At 39.9% G+C, this 22853-nt stretch overlaps 1 protein-coding gene across 1 annotated transcript in view; it reads left to right on the forward strand.

The window, feature by feature from the left end:
* Positions 1-22853, forward strand: part of LOC136864819 (GATOR1 complex protein NPRL2) — a 210314-nt gene that overhangs the window by 35834 nt on the left and 151627 nt on the right. Inside the window, exon 3 of the mRNA XM_067142259.2 lies at positions 20769-20925. Coding sequence (XP_066998360.1) covers positions 20769-20925 — 157 coding nt within the window. The remainder of the gene's footprint in view (positions 1-20768; positions 20926-22853) is intronic.

Consider the following 22853-nt stretch of genomic DNA (forward strand, 5'->3'; position numbering starts at 1 on the left):
CGCGGCTGTGAGCTTGCATCCGGGAGTCAGTGGGTTCGAATCCCAATTTCGGCAGCCCTGAAGATGGTTTTCAGTGGTTTCCCATTTTCACACCAGGCAAATGCTGGGGCTGTACCTTAATTAAGGCCACGGCCGCTTCCTTCCCATTCCTAGGCCTGTCCTATCCCATTGTTGCCGTAAGACCTATCTGTGTCGGTGCAATGTAAAGCCACTAGCACAAGAAAAAAAAGGGAAGGGCAGAGTATGGGGTAGGACTGTTCATCAGGAATACAATTGTGCACAACAAAGTTTCTGTTAGGCACGTAAATGAGTGAATGATGTGGATAGATTTGGCAGTTGGAGGAATTAGGACCAGAACTGTCTCAGTGTATTCACCATGTGAGGGTGCAGACAAGGATGAAGTCGACAAGTTTTATGAAGCATTGAGTGACTTCCTAGTCAGGGTCAACAGCAAGGATAGGATAGTACTAATGGGCGATTTCAATGTGAGAGTTGGAAATAGAACTGAAGGATATGAAAGGGTTACTGGGGAAGATATGGAAGCGTTTGCTGGACTTCTGTGCTAGTATGGGTTTAGCAGTTACGAATACATTCTTCAAGCTACACATGGGAGGCTAGGGGTACCAGATCCATAATAGAATATATCTTAACCGACTTCGAATTCAGGAATGTACAGGTTTTTCGGGGATTTTTCGATGATACAGACCAGTGTCTGATCTGTAGTGAACTAAGTATCTCTAGGCCTAGGATAGAGAAAGTGAAATCTGTTCATAGATGGATAAGGGTAGAAAATCTCACAGAAGTACATGGATATGATTAGTGAAAAGTTCCAAACAGAGGACAGTAAGCAGGTCAGGATATAGAAAGAGAATGGGTGGCATACAGGGATGCTGTAGTAGATACAGCAAGGGAATGTCTGGGAACAATTGTGTGTAAGGATGGGAAAAGACGAACATCTTGGTGGAATGATCAATCAATCAATCAATACTGATGTGCATTTAGGGCAATCACCAAGGTGGCAGATTCCCTATCTGTTATTTCCCTAGCCTTTTCTTAAATGATTCCAAAGAATGATAAATTGAAAGCAGCTTGTAAACGTAAAAAGAAGGCGTATCAGAAATGGCTCCAATTCTTGAATGCCTTGAGTCATAGCTCTTGTCTTACTTTCCTTGTGTTAAACGAATCATGCAGCTTTGTCCAAATTGTAAGTTGCATTCAACACAGCAAGTTTGTTCCACGCAGCGAAAGGTGAGTCATCGTTTATATTTTCCGGTGCCTCGCTCGTTCTCTATTTAATTACTCGCGTTAATACTAACTTCTTTCCCCAGGTTCATTGGGGTTCCGATTGAACTGAGACTACTTCTGTTTAACACGGCAAGCTTTTCATTCCACCATAGAACACGTCCAACTTTGCCAACTTTTAATCTTATGCTGGTCTCATCGGACAACTCTTCCCTCTACGCTAAAGTGGAACTCGCATCTAGAACTTTCTAGAAGCATATACTTAGTTACAAATTTTAATTGTGCAACACAGGAGTAACTGTCAACCAAAGACTATCTCATCAAGAGTTTTTACGTGACTTCACAAAGATTTTACTTGTCAATGTGAACACTTCTGTTACTTTTATCATCATTCGCATATACGGTTTTTCACTTTTGTCTGTCATTCCACCACCATCCCATCCTTCTAGATCCTCTCTCATTTCTCCACATTATTTTACTTTATTTTATCACTATGTCTTTTACTGTTGTAATTTGGCTAGGCTGATGATAGTCCACAGTGGACCGAAACTAGGACCTATTAATATCATTGTAATGTTTTTGTAAAACATCAAATGAATTTTTAGTATTGAGAAGGTGGAATATTAAAATTTTGTATTTACTTTAAGCATAGTCTTAACTCAATACGGAACCTAACAATGAAGTTTATTACTTTGAAAAAGAAAGATATGTTACAAGAAATACCTTCTCGAAAACTCGAGAGTGCCTAATACATAGATTTTAATGTACAGAATCGTTCTCGTCTATTACCATTCTGGAAGTTACAGTGTGTTTCACAATTATGGATTACAAATTATATATACAGGTAAGAATAAATTATATAATATTAATTACAGGTATTTACGTTAACTGAACTCATATGAATATTTATGTACAGCACATGTTTCATGACATAACCTCACAAACAGCGCGATCATATTGTATATACATATGATGTAATAATAATAATAATAATAATAATAATAATAATAATAATAATTGTACCGGCTGGTACACCTCTACGCCGCACATTTGAATTTTCCGCCTTAAAGTACTCCTCTACAGGAGAAACTCTGAACTCTAAAAACTGGATCACTCATTAGTTTCTCAGAAGATGTCACTACAGTAAATTTTGTGATTACGAAGTTGTCAATACTGTGTGGAGTTCAACTTGTTTTGTTTTCTATTGGTCAAGAAGTGTGGACATTCTCTGATAGATGTCTCTACAAAAAACTATGATCATGCACCCTAGTGCGAAGTTAAGGAACTTTGTGAAGAAATTTTGTATTCATGTGTTTTCTCTTTACTAAATTTTGTTCTTTCATTTGTGGGTTGACAATATTAATCTTTTCTTTCCGCCAGTTTTGAATTGAGCCAATCCAGAAATTCTGTCATTAATTTTTGACCAATCATATATTTCTTCTTCGACTTTGAGTGTATTTTCAAGACGGACCAATAAAGAAAGAGGGTGTGGCCTGATTACTCATGAAAGGTCTCGAATCTTCCATGAGGGTATAAAAACTACTGATTTTCTTGTCTCTCGGCCACATCATCAACATTTAACTTACTGTATGTACATGTAGCAGGAGGCGGGAAGCGCCCCTTTCATCAGGCAGCAGCTGTTCAATAAGGTAATGGCCATTTAACATCTTTATTTTTTGCTAGCTCAGCAGTTTAACCCGCGGGGAAGGTCCGAAACCTTTTACAAATGTAACCTATCTTTTCAAAATGTAAATTCTGCTGGCTTACGTAAAACTTAAATCTGTAACTGTAATTCGGGGATAGAGAGTGCTTTACCCTCTCGAGCTCCCTTTCATTTTGCCTTGAGGTGACTACGTTTTGGTAACTCTTTCTTCCTTAATGTATTAAATTTTCTTATACGAGTCACCTCCATAGTTTGGGAATAGCCCCTGGTTCATCGGCCTAGTGCCTCTTAGGTTTTAAAAAGCTTTCACGTAGGAGTGGAAGTACACGCCTCCATTCTACTTGGTGTTGCGGGCCATTTACATAACCTTTTCTTGTAGGCTAAGGACCAGTAGGTTGGGTACAAGATACCCCTGTTTCATTGTAAGTTGTGCCTTGATGGCAATCATGTGTAAAAGTCTGGTATTGCCTTTAATAGGCTTGAAAAATTGAGAGTGGGTCAGCTCTTTCTAGTATTTGGATATGTGTCTCTAGGAGGCCTGACATTGCTAGGTGGGAGCAAGTGCTCCATGTTATTAGGGGTTTTCTGCCCTTTGGTAAATATGTGGTTGTGAGCTGAGAGCTCAGAAATTGTAAAAAGTGGGGCTTGAAGCCCAGATCGTTAATTTGTCTCTAAATCTTGGCTTTCCTGGTCTTGTACCTGATTATTTGTTGACTTGTTGTTATTTGTTGAATGTTCAAATTCTATATGAAAATTGTTAAGTTTTGATATTTTTGAAAATATAACCCTTAATGCAATTTTAATTCATATCTCAGCTTTGTGGATAGACCCATTCCAGCCCGCACCTTCTTTCACCTCTGCATTCCGCGGGTAACCCCATAATAATAATAATAATAATAATAATAATAATAATAATAATAATAATAATAATAATAATAATAATAATAATTCGAGCTCGATATTTTCATTAGTTACCCATGGGTGAGAGAATATTGTTTTCAAATTCTATCCATTTATCGCAGTTGCGTCAATGGGAAACCACGGAAAACCATCTGCCAACAGTGGGGTTTGAACCCACTATCTCCCGAATACTAGATAATGGCCGCACTTAAGCGACTGCAGCTGTCGAGCTTGGTAGTGATATCCTTAACCCTTTACTGCATACTGTTGCTTAGTTTTGTTTATAGTATGGCTTTCAGTGCCAGGAGTGCCCAAGGACATGTCCGGCTTGCCTGGTGCAGTTGTTTCTATTTGACGCCCATGGGCAACCTACGCATTTAGATGCATGCATGCATGATGATGATGATGATGTAGGGAGAGGGTGGAACCTGCTGTCAGAACAACCTGTCGAATAACACCAAGGGATCTACTCAAGAGTTAATGTCTGCATCTGATGAACGAATCACCATCCACAGCCTCATATGTCCTCAGTCCATATGATCAGTGCAGAGAGGTTAAGTACTAAATCCAGGTTTTTTGCACACAATCTAGTGATTAGAAATTGTATACCACCAGCTCTCCTACCACGCCGGCCAACATTCAGATGGTGAATTTTTTTCCATACCCGGGACTCGAAGTAGCTAACCACGGTATCAGATCCTAGACTTGACGCCTTAACAATGATGGCCACCACGCAGAATGCATGTCCCATAACTACTTCTTTAGTTTTCAGAGATGCACAGATGCCAGAAATTTTGTTCTGCAGGAATGTTCAAGTGAATATAGTGATACGACGCTGGTGTATTAGGACAACTTCATTGAACTGGCATCAAACCCACAAACTTTAGCTCAAAAAGCCAGCACTCTTACCATCTGAGACCCAGCCTGGCAAAAAAGGAAGAGATCTTGGGACTCTGTAGATGTGGCAGTGAAAAATCTTTCTGTGCTATGTTGACCGTTACACTAATTCACATAGATTTTTGGCAACAATGAGGTAGGACTGCACAGGTAACAACTGTAATTTCAATTAAGGTACAGCCTGGCACTTGCCTGTGAATGAAAATGGGAAACTTTGGAAAACCACCTTCAGGTCTGTCAACAATGGAGTTTGAACTTACCATCTCCCAAAGGCAAGCTTACATATACATGACATGTAACATGTCAGTAAGAGTCGAAGAGGATGTGCTAATTGATTTTTGCTGGAGGAACCAATGATAGTTGACTATAGGGAACACATGGAAAACAATTTTTTTAACCAACCTCGTACTGATGGAGGAAGCAAATTAAAAAATCTGGTGGATGAAAAATCCTTGCCTAGTGGTGATTATGATATTGAAGACCAAAACAACAGAGCTATTAACCCATCAGAGTCATGTTTGAGGAACTTTTTGGTGATATTCACACAGCAGTGACAGGGAAGCTGGAAGTAGGTAGGAATGCAGTATCACAAAAGAGATGAGAGAGGAGAATGAGAGTATGAAAACTGAAAGAATAGCAGACATAAAAGGTATTTCTGAATGAACTTAAACAACTAGCTAATAGCTACCCTCTGGTTAAAGAACATGCTAGCAATAATAATAATAATAATAATAATAATAATAATAATAATAATAATAATAATAATAATAATGGGTGGTTCATGGTGTGGGTTACTGTAGTCAAGTCCTAGTTCGTGAACCATAGGCAATGGCTGAGTAGCCTAGTAAGTAGGCCTGGGAGTCGGGATACCAGTCTCTATGGAATGGGAGTGGGCATTTCTAACATATTCTGAGTCATGGTCGACCTTATGCTCAGGGGAGATTCTCAATTGAACTATATGTAAGTAAGGGTAGCATCCTGCCTCACAGAACATTACAAGCAAGCATCGGACCTATGGGAGTAACGAAATCCCACTTCCATTTATGAGGTGAGCGACTCCTTGGAAACAACGTGGTGAATGAAATGGAATTTGATGGGGAGCTATCAATATTAATGGGGCTTATGGAAGAAAGTAGATCTGGCTGAATCAACAGAGAGGATGCATCTGGATGTGTTAGAAGTTAATGATTTTTGGGTAAGGGGAGATAACAAGGAAGAAATAGGAGATTATGAAGTATTCTTAACAGGTGTAAAAAAGGGAAGAGTAGAATGTGGGTTAGGACTGTTTATCAGGAATACTATTGCATGCAACAAAGTTTCTGTTAAGCAGACAAATGAGTGAATGATGTGGGTGGATTTGGCTGTTGAAGGCATTAGGACGAAAATTGTCTCGGTGTATTCACCATGTGAGGGTGCAGACAAGGATGAAGTTGACAAATTTTATGAAGCACTGATGATATCGCAGTCAGGGTCAAGAGCAAGGACAGTATAGTGCTAACAGGCAATTTCAATGCGAGAGTTGGAAATAGAACTGAAGGATACAAAAGGTGATTTGGTAAATGTGGGGAAAATATGGAAGCTAATAGGAATGGGAAACGTTTGCTGAATCTCTATGCTAGTACGGGATTAGCAGTCACGAATACATACTTCAAGCATTCACCAATACAAAGGGGAGGGTAGGGGCACCAGATCCATAACACACTATAACTTAACCAACTTTGAATTCAAGAAATCTGTTAGGAACGTGCAGGTTTTCCAAAGATTTTTTAATGATACAGACCACTATCTAATCTGGAGTGAACCTAGTATATCTAGGCCTAGAATAGACAAAGTGAAATCTGACTGCAGATGAATAAGGGTAGAAACTCTCAAGTTAATGAAATGTTCCAAACAGTGGACAGTAAGCAGATTCAGATTTAGAAAGAGAATGGATATGCTGTTGTAGAAACAGCCTTTGAACAACTGAGTGTAAAGATGGGAAAAAGTGAATATCTTGGTGGAATTATGAAGTGAGTAGCTTGTAAACATAAAAGGAAGGCGTATCAGAAATGGCTCCAAATAAGGACTGATGCAGACCGGGATTTGTATGTAGATGAAAAAACCAGAGGGAAACAATTTTGAATCCAAGAAGAAGTCGTGGGAAGATTTTGTTAAGAACCTGGAGAGGGTAGGTCAAGCAGCAGTGAAACCTTTCTGGTAGTAATAAAGAATCTTAAGAAGGGTGGGAAAAAGGAAGTGAATAGTGTTTTGAGTAAATCAGGAGAACTCGTGATAGATCGCAGAGAATCGCTGGCCAGGTGGAAGGAATATTTGGAAATCTCCTCAACATAAAAGGAAATCTTCCTGGTGATATCACAAATAACCAAGCTCATGGGGAGGAGTACAACGATGTTGCTTGAGGAAGTAGAAAGAATGGTAAATAAACTGCACCATCAAAAAGCAGCAGAAATAGATGAAATTAGAGCTGAAATGGTGAAATATAGTGGGAAGGGAGGGATGAAATGGCTTAATCTATATATATAAAATAAGAGTTTTGTCTGTACATTGCTCGGAATTTGAAAAGAATGGTATTTCTGTATCGGTCATGTCCATAGTAACAAGAAAATGTACTTTTTACTTTTCCGTAATTTCTGTCTGTCTGTCTGTCTGTCTGTCTGTCTGTCTGTCTGTCTGTCTGTCTGTCTGTCTGTCTGTCTGTCTGTCTGTTTGTATGTATGTATGTATGTATGTATGTACACGCATCACGAGAAAACGGCTGAAGAGAATTTAATGAAAATCGGTATGTAAAGTCGGGGGATGAGCCGCTACAATCTAGGCTATAAATAATTTTAATCACGCTGAGTGAAATGGTAGTTTAGGGGAAGGCCTTAAATTTAATTCTCGAATATTTATATTATTAGCGGTCCTATAGATAAAAACTATATAACTAAAGTTATATAGAATTAAATTTCCAATCAATTATGTCTTATACATTTTTACCGTACCGGCTCTGATAACATAGATATTAATGAATTTGTAGTTTTGTTGCTAAGTCCATATCAACGCCTAGCCACGAGAATATGGGTTAACAGAATTTAATGAAAACCGCTATATATTGTCGGGAATAAGAAACTACAGTCTAGGCTGTAAATAATTTTATTCGCCCGAGATGAAATGGTAGTTTAGGGGAAGGGGCCTAAAATTAAATTTGTTAATACCGGTACTTATGTTATTGGTGCTATCGAAAAGTACTGCTTAACAAAAGTTATAGACAATACAATTTCTGATCATTTATGTTTCATTCAGTTTTACTGTACCGACTATGAGCCTACAGTATCGAAAACGCATAACACTGATCAACAATAACTTTACATTGACCAATGTTTGTTACTAATCAACAATAACTTTACATTGACCATTGTTTGTTGTGATGTTCTTCGTTTCTTATGGTCCCGCTCAACTCCGATAGATGGGAATACTACTGCGTACCGAGTATAACAGCACCGACTGAACGTTGGCGGGAAATAGCTGGGGAGTTGGAAAACTTTCTTCTTTAGCATGTCATTCCTCTGGTTCATGTAGCCTCCATGGCTCAGACGGCAGCGCATCGGCCTCTCACAGCTGGTAACCGTGGTTCAAATCCCAGTCACTCCATGTGAGATTTGTGCTGGACAGAGCAGAGGCGGGACATGTTTTTCTCCGAGTACTCCGGTTTACCCTGTCATCTTTCATTCTAGCAACACTATCCATTCTCATTTCATAGCATCTATCAGTCATTAATGTATCACTGGGAGTGGCGACCCCATCGTACTAACAGCCTATATATCTGCTTCATTCATTACATCCCTGACCCGGTCAATTACTGGAAAACAGGTTGTAGGTTTTCATTTTCATTTTCCTCTGGTTCATACATTTTCTGATACTGCAGGTACGTAACACACTGGTTCATCATAGTATTCCAGTTATTCAATCCTTACTCTGACGCGCTGTTTTGAATGAGCTGTATGCGCACTTGCGACAGAGGATCACTTAGTAGTAGTAGTAGTAGTAGTAGTAGTATGACCTGGTCCAGAATTACTATTTAAGCCTATTTAAAAGTATAGCACCACAATTCACTAAATAACTCAAAAGTCAACCCTGAAAAGAGCCGTTTCTCAAGAAAAGCTTCTTCCTCTTCACTTTTATTAAATTCTACATTCATTTAATTCCAAATTACCAGTGAAGAGGGGGCTTCTCCTTTGGCTTGGAGGAAAAAATTGCCTCCAAATCAGATAGGTTTTTCCGTTGCCATTGTAGTGAATTGAGATTTTCCGACTCATCGGGTACTCTTCGGAAACAGATTAGTAAAAAGACATTTTTTTGCCCTAGGACTCTCCACTATCGCCTTCCCCCCCCCCCCCCACTCCCCCCACCCCCCACCCCCCACCCCCGCACCGCATAAAAAAGACAAAGAGTGTTCACAGATCAGAACTGTCTGCGACTTGGTCATTCCAGCTCTGGAATTCCAGCATAGTACTGTTCGTTAAAAGTGAGAAAGTGTGTGGTCTTTCATTTGATGGAGTATTTCATATGAAAGTATTGCTTTTAATCGCGCCATTCCTACTGACGTCATTGCAATGACCTATGTTCATTTCAGTTGGAAAAAACACTAAGGCTGTCTTTCTGAGGATGTATAATGGCTGGTGGAGAGAGAGTGTCTGCCATTATAATGACAACTCCCCAACCTGGTGGTGACTGATGGTAGGCAAACAGGCCTATCATTACAATGAAAATTCCCTAACACAGTCTTCATATGAGAAAAGACGTTTGGTGACTTCCCCGTCGCGTTTCTAGGGTAACATTAAGAGCTATGCAATTTAATACAATCTTGCTCACAACGTGTATACTACCTAGCCTTGAATTCCGTGTACAATGTAGAATTCCGTAGCGAAGCACGGGTACATCAGCTAGTAGAGTAATAAGATTAGCATGGAGTGTTAGCAAGGTACCTTCTGATGGGATAAAAGCAGTAATTGCACCTATCTATAAGCCAGGGAACAGGAAAGATTGCAACAACTTTCAAGGTGATGTCGATATTGATTCCCATAGGGAATATTTGTCCCAATTGAGTAAATTTATAATACCTATATAGTTGGTCCGTTATTCGACATTGTCAATTTTCCAGCTAATTAATTCCTGGTTGCCAGCGTTTCGCCCCAGTTTACGCTTTGCCTTTAATTTTTTCTTAGCCCGATAGTATGTGCTTGGACATGAGGAGTTCTAGAAGTGGTCATGATGTTGGCTGCAACTTGGTTGAGCGTAACAGCATCACGTGTGATCTCGTGGAGTGCCACCGCGTAGTTTTCTGAACAATGACCAAGGTTTCCTGCTTGATGTATGGAAGTCCAGGGATTCAGTGGTCTCAGTCCGCTCTATACATCTAGCTAAAAAATTGCTCTACTGGGGCATTTTAAGGTATACGTTATGATGATACCAATATCATTAAGTATTGATACTGTTTTATTAGATATTTGCAGTGTTGGTATCATTTGTTAAATTTGTTAAAAATGAAGCCATGTTTTCCAGTGTTGACTTAGTTAAATGTAACAAAGGCTTTTCAGTCTGTCAAACACATAGCAAATACAATGTAAATTAAAACACTATAAACATATCTGTAAAACACACACTAACATACAAAGAATGACATGTTTCGTTCTACAAGAACATCCTCAGATTCTATCAAATCACTTAAAAATAAGCTTATATATGTACAGTATTGTTTACGTAGCGTAAACTTGTCAATGATAGAGAGATAAGTGATAACATGAAACAGTAATCACAAAAAATAAAATATATACAATTATAACATAATGAAAAACTTACGTATTTATATAGACTGCCGATGTTAAGTCTGTTGTCACCAAACACTATTTCAGGACTGTGGTCATGGGAAGTTTGTGGTGAGCCACGCTGCGCGTGGAGAGGGGAGGGCAGGACAGGGAGGGGCCTTGTAGATCGATGTGGATCTCTCCTATTGGATGATTAAATCGAGTAGACTATAGAGTGGAGAGGGGAGGGAGATGTAGGGCGGAGCGGCTGGAGCGCTGTGGAACTTTCCATCAACATTGGAGGGGGGAAAGATGTTATTGACCTATTTCATGTTAATTGTACCTGTATGTAATATGGATGAATGCAAATTAATTTTTTTAGTAATAGGTGAATAAAGTAAGGAACGGTATTATTATTATTATTATTATTATTATTATTATTATTATTATTATTATTATTATTATTATTATTATTATTATTATGAAAAAAGCAATTCACCTTCCGTCAACATTGGAGAGGAGAGAGATGTTATTGACCTTTTCCATGTTAAATGTACCTTTATGTAATATGGATTAATGTAAATAAATAATTTTTTAGGTGAATAAAGTAATGGACGTTTATTATTATTATTATTATTATTATTATTATTATTATTATTATTATTATTATTACGATAGAAGCAATTTAATGAGTAGGTGTTGTCAGATATTATGTGAGTAGAGCGAATAGGGGGGAATTATTTAAATGTGTATGCTCATTCAGGTTATAGGTATTAGCATTTTTTGCGACGTAAATTTCTATTGCTTCTTTTATATTCAAAGATTTACTTTTATTTTCGAAGTATAAAATTTTTAGATCAGTGTTGATGTCTGTGAAATGGTGTGAACAGTCGTAGATGTGCTCCCCGAAGGCTGAATGCCGATTATATCTGATCGCGTTTTTGTGTTCTTTGTATCTTGTATGGAAATTATGTTTTGTTTGACCTATGTATGTGGCGTTTGGTATCAATATTGGCTGTTTGGTAACATTGTGTTAATACAGATTATTCGATAATATCATGGTATCGATATTGATTTCAAATATGTATGAACCATACTTATTTTACTAGAGGCCTTTGTTACAAACTGAGTAATTCCTGATAACAATGATAAGGTAGTTCTCATTTTCTCTCTTTTTTTTTTTCTTCTTTTATGTCACACCGACATAGATAGGTCCTATGATAATAATTTCGTGGGGCTATTTCTAGCTGGGTGCAGTCCTTGTAAGGCACCCCTTTGATGAGGGGGTGCGGCATCTGCCACGTGTAGGTAATTGCGTGTTATTGTGGTGGAGGATAGTGTTGTGTGTGGTGTGTGTGATGCAGGTATGTTGGGGACATCACAAACACTCAGCACCCGGGCCACTGGAATTAACCAATGAAGGTTTAAATCCCCAACCCGGCCAGGAATCGAACCCGGGACCGTCTGAAGTGAAGGCCAGTACGCTGATCATTCAGCTAACACGTCGGACAGGTCTTATGATGACAGCGGTATAGGAATTGGAAAGAAGTGATTGTGGCCTTAATTGTACAGGCGCTGGGCCGATGACCTTCGATGTTAGGCCCCGTAAAACAACAAGCATCAATTGTACAGGCCCAGCATTTGTGTGGTTTGAAAAAGGGGAAACCATGGAAAACAATCTTCAGAGCTATAATCATTATAAGATATCAAAGCCATTGGTAACAATGCTGATGGTAGTACTTATTAATATAATTAATTATATTATTTTAATTATAATAATAAAAATCTTGAGAGCTGCTGACTGAAGTTCGAACCCACTATCTCCCAAATGCAAGCTGACATCTACTTGACCCAAACCACATAGCCACTCGCTCAGTTTATGGAAATTCCACTTGATTACTCCATGTAACAGCAAATTGTTCTCCAGAAAATTATGCTTTCACGTGTTGAACTAGGCTTCCAGAGATGGCGCTCAGTAATACATAGATATTTACTGAACTTGCACTTGATTTATCATTTGAACAAAAGTGTTCATACGTATTTTCTTTGGAATTCTCATGGTTCTCCAGGAAATTGCGCTTTTTGTCTCAAAGCACACGTTCCAGGGCAACCGCTGGGTTCTTGCCCCATCTGGATTGACCAATGATACACAGCGTATAATGCGAGGGGGGGAGATAACAACAAAAACTGTCTCTACAGCCTTACCTGGCACTTTGTCGCCATGGATACTGATTTTTAATACAAGAAATGCTCAAAATCTCCACCGTGCACCTGAATGCATGTGTATACATTGATTGTTGGGCCAGTTCGAATGCTCTGGCGTTGCACACATACGCTGGCAAAGTACTGCTGTGTACATAATGGTAGGGCCGACTCCAACCTTAATCCTATGTACAAACTATCCCCGCCTTAGATTTATAAGCAGTCTAAGTTACGATACGCGTGTCACCCCGTACTATCGCACTATTTCATGGCTGAAACCTGACAAACGACGAACGTATCACGTACTGATACAGATATACAGACTGCTCTCTGAAGACAGACCACTATACATTTCATCCCAGCTTAAGTATTTGTCCTCCTTTCACAGCAGTGATATCTGCTCTGGTTCCTCCCTCTCTGTTCCTGTTCACCGATCCTCTATGTTCTAGACTTTGGAATTCCATGCGTGTCGGTGTCACAAAATCCACCTCATTACTTAAATTTAAGACTGCTTGCTGAGACTACCTGCTGAATGCAGCTGACTAACTTGTATGACTGGAAGATTGAATGAATGTGACTTAGTAAAGTGTAATGTATTTTTGTGTAGGTTATTATTTACTATATAATATTATGTACTCAAACTCTGCTCTCAATGAGGTATCACTACAGTGGTTAAGTGTAAGAGAGGGCCAAGAGCCCTAACTTCGCCACCTACAAAGGCATAATAAATAAATAAATTAATTAATTAATTAATTCCAGCGAATAACTAAAATGGGTCATCATCATCATCATCATCATCATTTCCCTTTATCCAGCTGTAGCCGGGTAGGGACAAATATGGTTCCTCTCCACTTTCTTCGGTCTTTCCACCACTCCTCCAACACTGTGTCCCAGTCCAGGTTTCTTTCTATAATGCTGCATTGGATGGTATCCTTCCATCTCAATCGTGGTCGTCCACGGCCTCTCCTTCCTTGGATTTGCATTTCCATCACTTTTTTGGCATTCTTTCGTCGCTCATTCGCTTTATGTGCCCAGACCATCTTAGTCCGGTCTTCTCTATTCTATCATTCATTTTTTCCACTCCAATTTCTTCCCGGATTTTCTCATTCCTTATTTTGTCTTTTCTACTCTTCTGTATCATACTCCTCAAGAACTTCATTTCGGCTGCCTGTATTCGACTCTCATCCTTCTTTGTCATTGTCCAAGTTTCTGCTCCGTAACTTGTTATGAGTACGTAATACATCTTGTACATAGTATCCTTTGCTTCCGTTGGCACATCTTTGTCCCATAACATGTTTCTTACACTATGATAGAAACAACTTCCAGCTTGAATCCTTTTACTAATCTCAGCATCCAGTCGAGCATTCTCCATTAATTCACTCCCCAGGTATTTAAACGTTTCCACTACTTCCAGGGGCTTGTCTGCAAGTCTGATCTAACCTTTCCCCTCTTTCTCCCCTCTAGTCATAACAAGAGTTTTACTCTTTTCTACACTTATTTTCAATCCACATTCTTTGATCTTCCCATTCACCACATTCCACTGTTCTTGAACCTTCCTGTCGTCTTCTCCCCAAATCACAATATCATCTGCAAATAACATCATGTTCATTTCTCTTCCTCCATATGCTGCTTTTGCTGTTCTCATGATGTCATCCATTACTATTGTAAACAGGATTGTTGATAGAACACTTCCCTGTCTCAGCCCACTAGTTATTTTGAACCAACTTGTCCTGCCAACTTGTGTTTGCACACAACATTCCTTATACAATGCCATGATCATTTTTATTAATCCCTGTCCAATTCCTTTTTGCACCAGCCTGTCCCAAACTTTCGTCCTGGGGACACTGTCATATGCCTTTTCAGTGTCAGTGAATGTCATCACCATATCATTCCCGTACTCCCAATGCTTTTCCATTAGTTGTCTCATAATGAAAATGGGCTCTATTGTTGACCTTCCACTTCTGAAACCAAACTGATTTTCCTGTATCTGATTCTTAACCCTCAACCTTATTCTACTTTCCAGTATCCTTTCTATTATCTTAGCAACATGGGATATTAGAGTAATTCCCCTGTAGTTCTTCAACACTTTCATATCACCTTTCTTGAAAATTGGAATGATTATTCCTTTTTGCCAATCCTCAGGGAACTCCTTATTCTCCCAGACATTCGTGAGAACCCGATATGTCCACTGCAGGCCTACTGTTCCAGCTGCCTTTATCATCTCCACTGATATTTCGTCTATTCCAGCAGTTTTTCCATTCTTCATCTTTCTTACTGCCATTTCAGTTTCATTCATTGTAATTTCTTTATCCATTTCTTCATCAACTAATTGCCTTTCCTGGTCGTCCATTGTTGAATGACTGTCATCCGTTCTTATGTTCAGCAGCTTCTGGAAATACTCTCTCCATCTATTTCTTATTTCTTCTAGCTTTGTTAAAATTATGCCGCCTTCATCCTTCAAATCTGGTGTTTACTTGATCTCTCTTTTTGTTTCTTAAGATACCATACAGTAATTTCTTGCTGCCCTGCGTATCATCTCTCAATTTCTGTGTGAATAAGGCCCAGCTTTTCCTCTTTTCTTCCTCCACTACTTTCTTGGCCAAATTCTTTGCCTCCACATATTTTCTTCTACTTTCTTCAGTCTTAGATGTTTTTCATGCTTTCCATGCCATTTTCTTTTCCTTCACTTTAATCTTTACCCTATCATTCCACCAGTGTGTTTCTTTGTCTTTCACATTTCCTGATGTTCTACCACCCACCTTTTCTGCACATCCAACCAGTGCTTCCTTAAATCTTTTCCATTCCTCTTCAACATTCCCCACCTCTGTCCTGAGTACCAAGGGTATTATTTCCCTTTGAAATTCTTCTTGTATGCTTTTCTCCTTCAACTTCCATACTTTAATTCTTTTCTCTCTTCTTAATTGGGGTTTTTCAATCTTTCCAACTTTCAATTTTCCTATCACAACTCTATGATCTCCACCAAAGGCTTCTTCAGGCATAGCTGTTACATCTACAAGGTTCTTCCGGTGTTCTTTCTCTATGATTATGTTTGTCTGTCTCCCCAGCCATACCTTGTAATCTTCTGACTGTTCTTCTTCCTAAACCAGGTGTTTCCAACAATAATTTGATTCCTCATGCAAAAATCCACCAACAACTCGCCGTCTGGATGTTCATTTCCATATCCAAAGGGCCCTACATCATCTTCCTTTCCTTGTCTTTGCATTCCAACTTGTGCATTTAGATCCCCCATCAATAGTACTTCCTTATCTTCTATCTGTCTCTCCACTTCCTCTAAGAAGTCCTCTAGATGTTCATCTATGCAACCAGTTTGTGGGGCATACAACTGAAATAGATCTTTCACACCATTTTCAAACTGGAGTCTCATCATCATCATCATCATCATCATCATCCTATCGCTGACGTTCTTTGTATATTCCACATATTCTTGGATTTCTCTTCTAAGTATGATGGCCACTCCATTTTTGCTTCAGGTCCTCCACTGTAATACAGCCGGTATCCTTCTCTCAGAGGCATCTCCCCTCTACCCCTCTTCTTGGTCTCGCACAGTCCACAGTCAGTACATTTACTGTTGCAATTTTGATGTAGTTTGGTGCTGGTTGCCCATTTTTCACAGTTCCCCCAGCACCTGAAGAGCTGCGCGTCACTTTTAGCAGGGGACGCCCTAACCTTTTCTGAGGCACCATATCTGCTTTGTCCATATAGGCTATTGTTACGATGGGCTCGCCACACCCAAAGGCATTTTATACCTACTGCCAGGTTCAAAATTAGGCTGTCCCTAACATGGAGACAGACGCCTTTCGTAGCCGCTCCTCTGGAGTACAGGCGCTACGGATATCCCCCTTCCGCCATATCCACCGTACCGAAGTCCACCTTCTCCGCCGTAGATGCCGTTGAGATCTTCACTCGTAACCCTGAGCTGGGACCCATACCAGATGTTACACACCGGGTCAGTGTGCTCTGGGACTCACATAGGCAGGGGCGCCACTCCCTGGGTAGGGCTGCCTCCGAAGACGGTCCCTACCTGCTACCTGTAACTAAAATGGATATAGCTCGTAAATGATCGACTATACAGCATAATGTTTATAGGGACTTATGTTGTTTTGGGGTGTACTATCTGCTCGGTGATTACTTCCCATGTGTTTGATAACACCATGTATAATGTACAAAGAGACTTGAGGAAACAAATAACCGGGCGAGTTGGCCGTGCGCATACCTGCCAACCCTTCCGATTTACCCGGAAACTTTCCGGTTTTTAACTCGTCTTCCGATTTTCCGATTTATTTTTACTTCTTCCTATTTTTGACCAATGTAACCTCCAGTATGGTCAATATTCTTCCTCTAGGATAAAGGATAAATTCTTATGTGCTTGTGTAATTTACGCAACCTTATTTTCAAGCGTAATTATTTGATGCTTTATTTTGCCAGTGTATCATGTTTCCCGGCTCACCACAGCAGTGTGTGTGCTTTACAGCTGGGGATTTGGGACAGCAATCATCCTACAAGCGAGAGAGGCTAGCGCGCGAAAGCGACTCAGTTAATCGGGACGAAAGAATGAATTTGTTATTGTGTGGTTCGCGCTCTGTTAACTGCATTTCTGTGCTTTCCCCCCTGTCAAAGTCTTATGTTAATAATGTATGAGACATATTGAATTGTTTTGTATGTGGTAGTTTCGCGTATTTCGGTGCATAATTTTAAGAGTTGAATGTATTTCAGGGAGTTGTGTCGATGACAGTTACTGGTATTTTCTCTTCACGTTATGGCCAAAAATTATAACAAACGTTATCTCCAAGTGTTCCAAGATACCTATAAATTTCCGTTCATTTAACCGTCTAATAAAGGAAACTATTATACATTTTGTTGCGTGTGTCAATATAAATATTATTCGTATGTGTCATAAATAACAATGATTAGGTACATTTACTTGTAACCATTGTTATGTTTTCTTAGTTTGAGATTTTAAATTTCATGGTCAATTCTCATTGTAACTATAGATATGCATGTCTTTTATCGTGTCCTTTTTTTTTACCTAGATCATGGCGCAACATATGTAATGAAATCCAAGAATTAAAAAAATCTTCCTATTTTTGATTTCCAAACGTTGGCAGGTATGCATGCGGTTAGGAGCGTGCAGCTGTGAGCTCGCACCCGGGAGATAGTGGGTTCGAACCCCACTGTCGGGAGCCCTGAAGATGGTTTCCTGTGTTTTCCTATTTTCACACCTGGCAAATGTACTTTAATTACGACCGTGTCCACTTCCTTCCCACTCCTAGCCCTTTCCTATCCCATTGTCGCCATAAGATCTATCTGTGTCGGTGAGACTGAAAGCAAAATTTTGAAAAAAAATCTGACTATCGGCCTATTGACAACGGGTAAGTTCTGTTAGTTGTTTTTTATTTATATTTTCATTATGTGTTAGTATTGTAGTGCTGCCCCCATGGTCTAGGGGTAGTGTATCTGCCTCTCGCCCAGGGGCCCTAGGTTCAATTCTCAGGCAGGTGAGGGATTTTTGTCTGGACCTGAGGGTTGGCTCGAGGCCCACTCGGACTGCGTGATTACAATTGAGGAGCTATCTGATAGTGAGAGGGTGACCCTGTTCTAGAAAACCATGAATAATGGAATGGCCGAGAGGATTCGTCACACTGACTATGCGTCATTGAACAGTGGTCACTTGGTAGTCCAAGGCCTGTCTGGGCTGTAGTGCCATGGAGTTCTTTTTATTTGTTAGTATTTTACTACCCGTTGTGTTTACGTATTGCATCCATGTATAATAATAATAATTGTAAGTGACCTCCGGAGAGGCCTGGTGCAGGTCTTTTGATGATCTGCGCATCGTGATGAGGATGAAATGGTGATGAAGATGGCACATACACCCAGTCCCCGTGCCAGGGGGATTAACCAATTATGGTTAAAATTTCCAACCCTGCTGGGAATCGAACCCGGGACCTCTGTGACCAAAGGCCATCACGCTAACCATTTAGCCATGGAGCCGGACATCCACGTATAATATTCTGAAGATTGTGTTAATCATTCATTCAGCACTTCTCTTTCATTCTCCAGGCTTGAACCTATCTGCACAATACTGTCAACATCAAATTATCCTATCGGGGTATTGGTATTGCAATGTCCCTATGTATCCTTGGCTTTATAGTGATGCCTTGCAAAGGCTGCCAAACTCTTGATGTGATGTAAATTGATTACTAGCATGTAATGATTCGAATTTTATTTCAAGGAGTAAATTACAAATAAAAAAATTACTTCAGTAAAAAAGTAATGATTTCAAGTGAAAATTACTAAAAAAGTATTTGTTATAAGCTATTTAATTACTTTTACCCAGTTACTTCCCAACTCTGCTCTTAACATTTCCTAAAACACCACATTCAATCTTTTCCTCAGAAGCTATAATTCATTTCTAAGCCATACAATGATGATCAGTGGAATTGTAGACAGATGGATTTTTTTTTTGCTAGGGGCTTTACGTCGCACCGACACAGATAGGTCTTATGGCGACGATGGGATAGGAAAGGCCTAGGAGTTGGAAGGAAGCGGCCGTGGCCTTAATTAAGGTACAGCCCCAGCATTTTCCTGGTGTGAAAATGGGGAAACCACGGAAAACCATCTTCAGGGCTGCCGATAGTGGGATTTGAACCTACTATCTCCCGGATGCAAGCTCACAGCCGCGCGACAGATGGATTTCGAAGAATATCAAAATGACCAATAGTCTAGCTGGGTTTGTTAAAATTTGCAGTCTTTGCTGCACAGCTCCTACTTGAGAAACACAGTTGAGAAGAACAAACCACTCCCATCAGTGTATCAAAACATTTTTCTGCCTTGTCAGTATTTCACATTTTATTTTATTACCTCCCATACTTGTTTCGAGAGCTCAACTGCTCCCTTTCTCAGCAGTGCAAAACATCAAACAAAAATCCTTGGACTTGACACATTTGTACAATAAAATCTTGAAATTGTTAAAACATCCCTTTTGTACCTTAAATGTTCACTTATCCTTACTATGTCATTTAGTAAAACCTTAAAAATATTCAAATCATAAAATGAATAAAATCTACTAAGTTAGTCACCGTGCGTGCGTGCGTGCGTGCGTGCGTGCGTGCGTGCGTGCGTGCGTGTGTGTGTGTGAAGTTGCTTTCATGGATCTTGAGAAAGCATTCAGTTGCTTGCCCTGTCATCAGATTTGGCTTGCACTTCAGCAACAGTACCTTGTCTGTTAAGTGCCTTGAGTCCACATCTCTGTCACTCCCACTTCCCAGCTTCATCTGGCAACACTCGCTTATCCTGTACTGTATACTTCTCATAACAGAACTGAATGAGTGTTAACGCCTGCCCTCCTGATGAAGCTTGTCAAGTTGTGAAGAAACTGGAAGAGAACACAACAGTGTATAAAGATATCGAGATTATCCTCACCCCCACGTTTTTACACATCTTCCTGTCTTTCTCTACATGACTTGATTTGACACTTGTTTGTTCCTTTCCTTTTGGGCACATTTTTTGCTTCTATGTTTGTCCTGTGTTCCTAGTCTTTTACCACCTGTATTCATCTTTATCTTTTTTGTCTCTTCCCTTTTTCTGTGTTTATCCAGATCCATCAAGAATGGTGCTGCCTGCCCTCCTGATGAAACGAGCACATCTTGGTCTAGGAAGAGCAGGGATTGATGAAGGAGCCCACCTTTGTGAAGACGGAAGTGTACGAAGATATGGAGATCAATCTTGTCATTTTGTATTTCGATGTTTGTCCATGTCTCCTCCTTCCACACTGACCTCTCATTGTTTTTCTTTTTTAACCTATGTTCCTTTTCATTTTCTATCATTCTGGGTATGATGTGATCTGTCTATATTTCTATCTAACCACCACTACCTTAAGAAATAAGGATCACATATCTTCCTAATTTTAACCGCACATTTAATAACATAAGCATAAATTATTATTTTAGTCTATGTAAGACTTACCAAATATTTGTATGTAATTTCTTATTTTACTCATTAACTCTAGTTTTGGTCTGTACATTAAAAGGAGGATATTAATTATAATGCATTGATTTCAGGAATGCTCTTGGCTATAAAATCACTGGCTTTCCTGTACGAATTGATAACCCTAAATATGCAAGGAATGCATACTATTTTAATTTATGCTTTGTGTGCGATGCTTGGGCTAGAACTGTCCAATATGAACCTGTTGTCAAGAAGCTGTCCGAATATTTGGTAAGATAACCATTCCCTATACTTAATTTCAGTACAACTATTACTTGAATGCAAAATTATTTTGTATGCTATGTACACTTCCCGATACAATGCATATGCGCTGGAAAATCCCAAGTCTAACTGTACAGTGACAAGCAACTATGATGTAGTTTGTAGTTCAATACTCATGGGAAATGAAACATCACCCATACAGAAGTTTCCATCATAACTGGAGTATCTTGGAGCAGTGGCGGCTCGTGGCTGTAAAGTATGGTGAAGAGCTATTACCCGTTCGGTTTCGAGCGACAGATTTAGGTACTTCTTTCTTTTTTCTTAATCTGCTTACCCTCCAGGGTTGGTTTTTCCCTCGGACTCAGCGAGGGATTCCACCTCTACCGCCTCAAGGACAGTGTCCTGGAGCTTCAGACTCTGGGTCGGGGGATACAACTGGGGAGGATGACCAGTACCTCGCCCAGGCGGCCTCACCTGCTATGCTGAACAGGGGCCTTGGTGGGGGATGGGAAGATTGGAAGAGATAGACAAGGAAGAGGGAAGGAAGCGGTCGTGGCCTTAAGTTAGGTATCATCCTGGCATTTGCCTGGAGGAGAAACGGAAAACCACTTCCAGGATGGCTGAGGTGGGAATTGAACCCACTTCTACTCAGTTGATCTCCTGAGGCTGCGTGGACCCCGTTCCAACCCTCGTACCACTTTTCAAATTTCGTGGCAGAGCCGGGAATCGAACCCGGGCCTCCGGTGTGGCAGCTAATCACACTAACCACTACACCACAGAGGAGGACAAGATTTAGGAACTACTGTTGTTTTTGGTTGTTTTGTACTCGTACCTCGTACCTGTGACTGGCGGAGGGTCCAGCACGTGACCACGATTTATTAAATTTAATGTTTCATCATGACCACGAAAAGCTAGTTCTTGCTTACTAAAATAGAGCACTGCATCAATTACCAACTGAAGGAAAAGCCTATTTAAATGTACATTTTCACTGAACTGTACAATTGCAATATATAGTCTGGCATTTTCCTTCAGGACATCAGAGATCGTATTTTGGTTTGTTTCCAATGTCTTGAAATGTAGCTGCCGTATTTTATGTTCTGCAGAGTTTGAGTGCTTATGTAAAGAACGTGTTATGTTCAAAAGGGCTGAAAATCCTTCTTTATTCCAACAAAACAACTTCTGTAGAGCTGGAGAGGAGCACAACCATGGAAATTCCTTAAACCACGATCGTTTGAAACTAAGATTGTAAGATTTACCGGAATGTTTCACTTCTTTTGTAGCACAAATTTGCAGTGATTCAGTAGGGCGATCAAAACGTAGAATTTCATTCTGATCTTCGTTTCTCCAACGTGAAAATGGTGTTTATAATAAAATGCACACTATGTCATAAATAGGATACATATGTAAATAAAACAGCACAACACTACGAATGAACCACGAATCGTTAGTACTCGTACTTCACACAGGATAATGCAGGGAAGAAGAAACATTCCGCTCTTCCGACAACTTGACTAGCACATTCCGCTATGTGGAAAGTACGCGGGTGACGTCACGGTTGTCATGGCAACCGCCAAGGCCAAGCGCTAGGAGGGAGCACTTGGGAGGTAGAGGCAGCTGCGGAATCTCTCGTCTTCACTCAGTCTCACGCGCCGTATTGTGGCCGACAGCCGGCGCTTTCGTGAGTTCCCCTGGTTCTCATCAGGTGATGAGGTGCTCCAAACGCCGTACAATAAAATATTTTCTTTCCGTAAAACCAACAAATGTCATAAGAAAAATAAATTTAAATAATTCATTATGGTAAAAATAAGTGGTAAAGTGGCACTTCACCTACTTCACCTGAAAAGCCGCCCCTGTCTTGGAGTATCTACAGGTGTGGGAAGCAGTTAGATAGCACTGTTTGCTGTAAATGACCTTAGATATGAGTGAGGTGGAAGGTT

Source organism: Anabrus simplex, chromosome 2 (assembly GCF_040414725.1).
Source record: "Anabrus simplex isolate iqAnaSimp1 chromosome 2, ASM4041472v1, whole genome shotgun sequence".
NCBI lineage: Eukaryota > Metazoa > Arthropoda > Insecta > Orthoptera > Tettigoniidae > Anabrus > Anabrus simplex.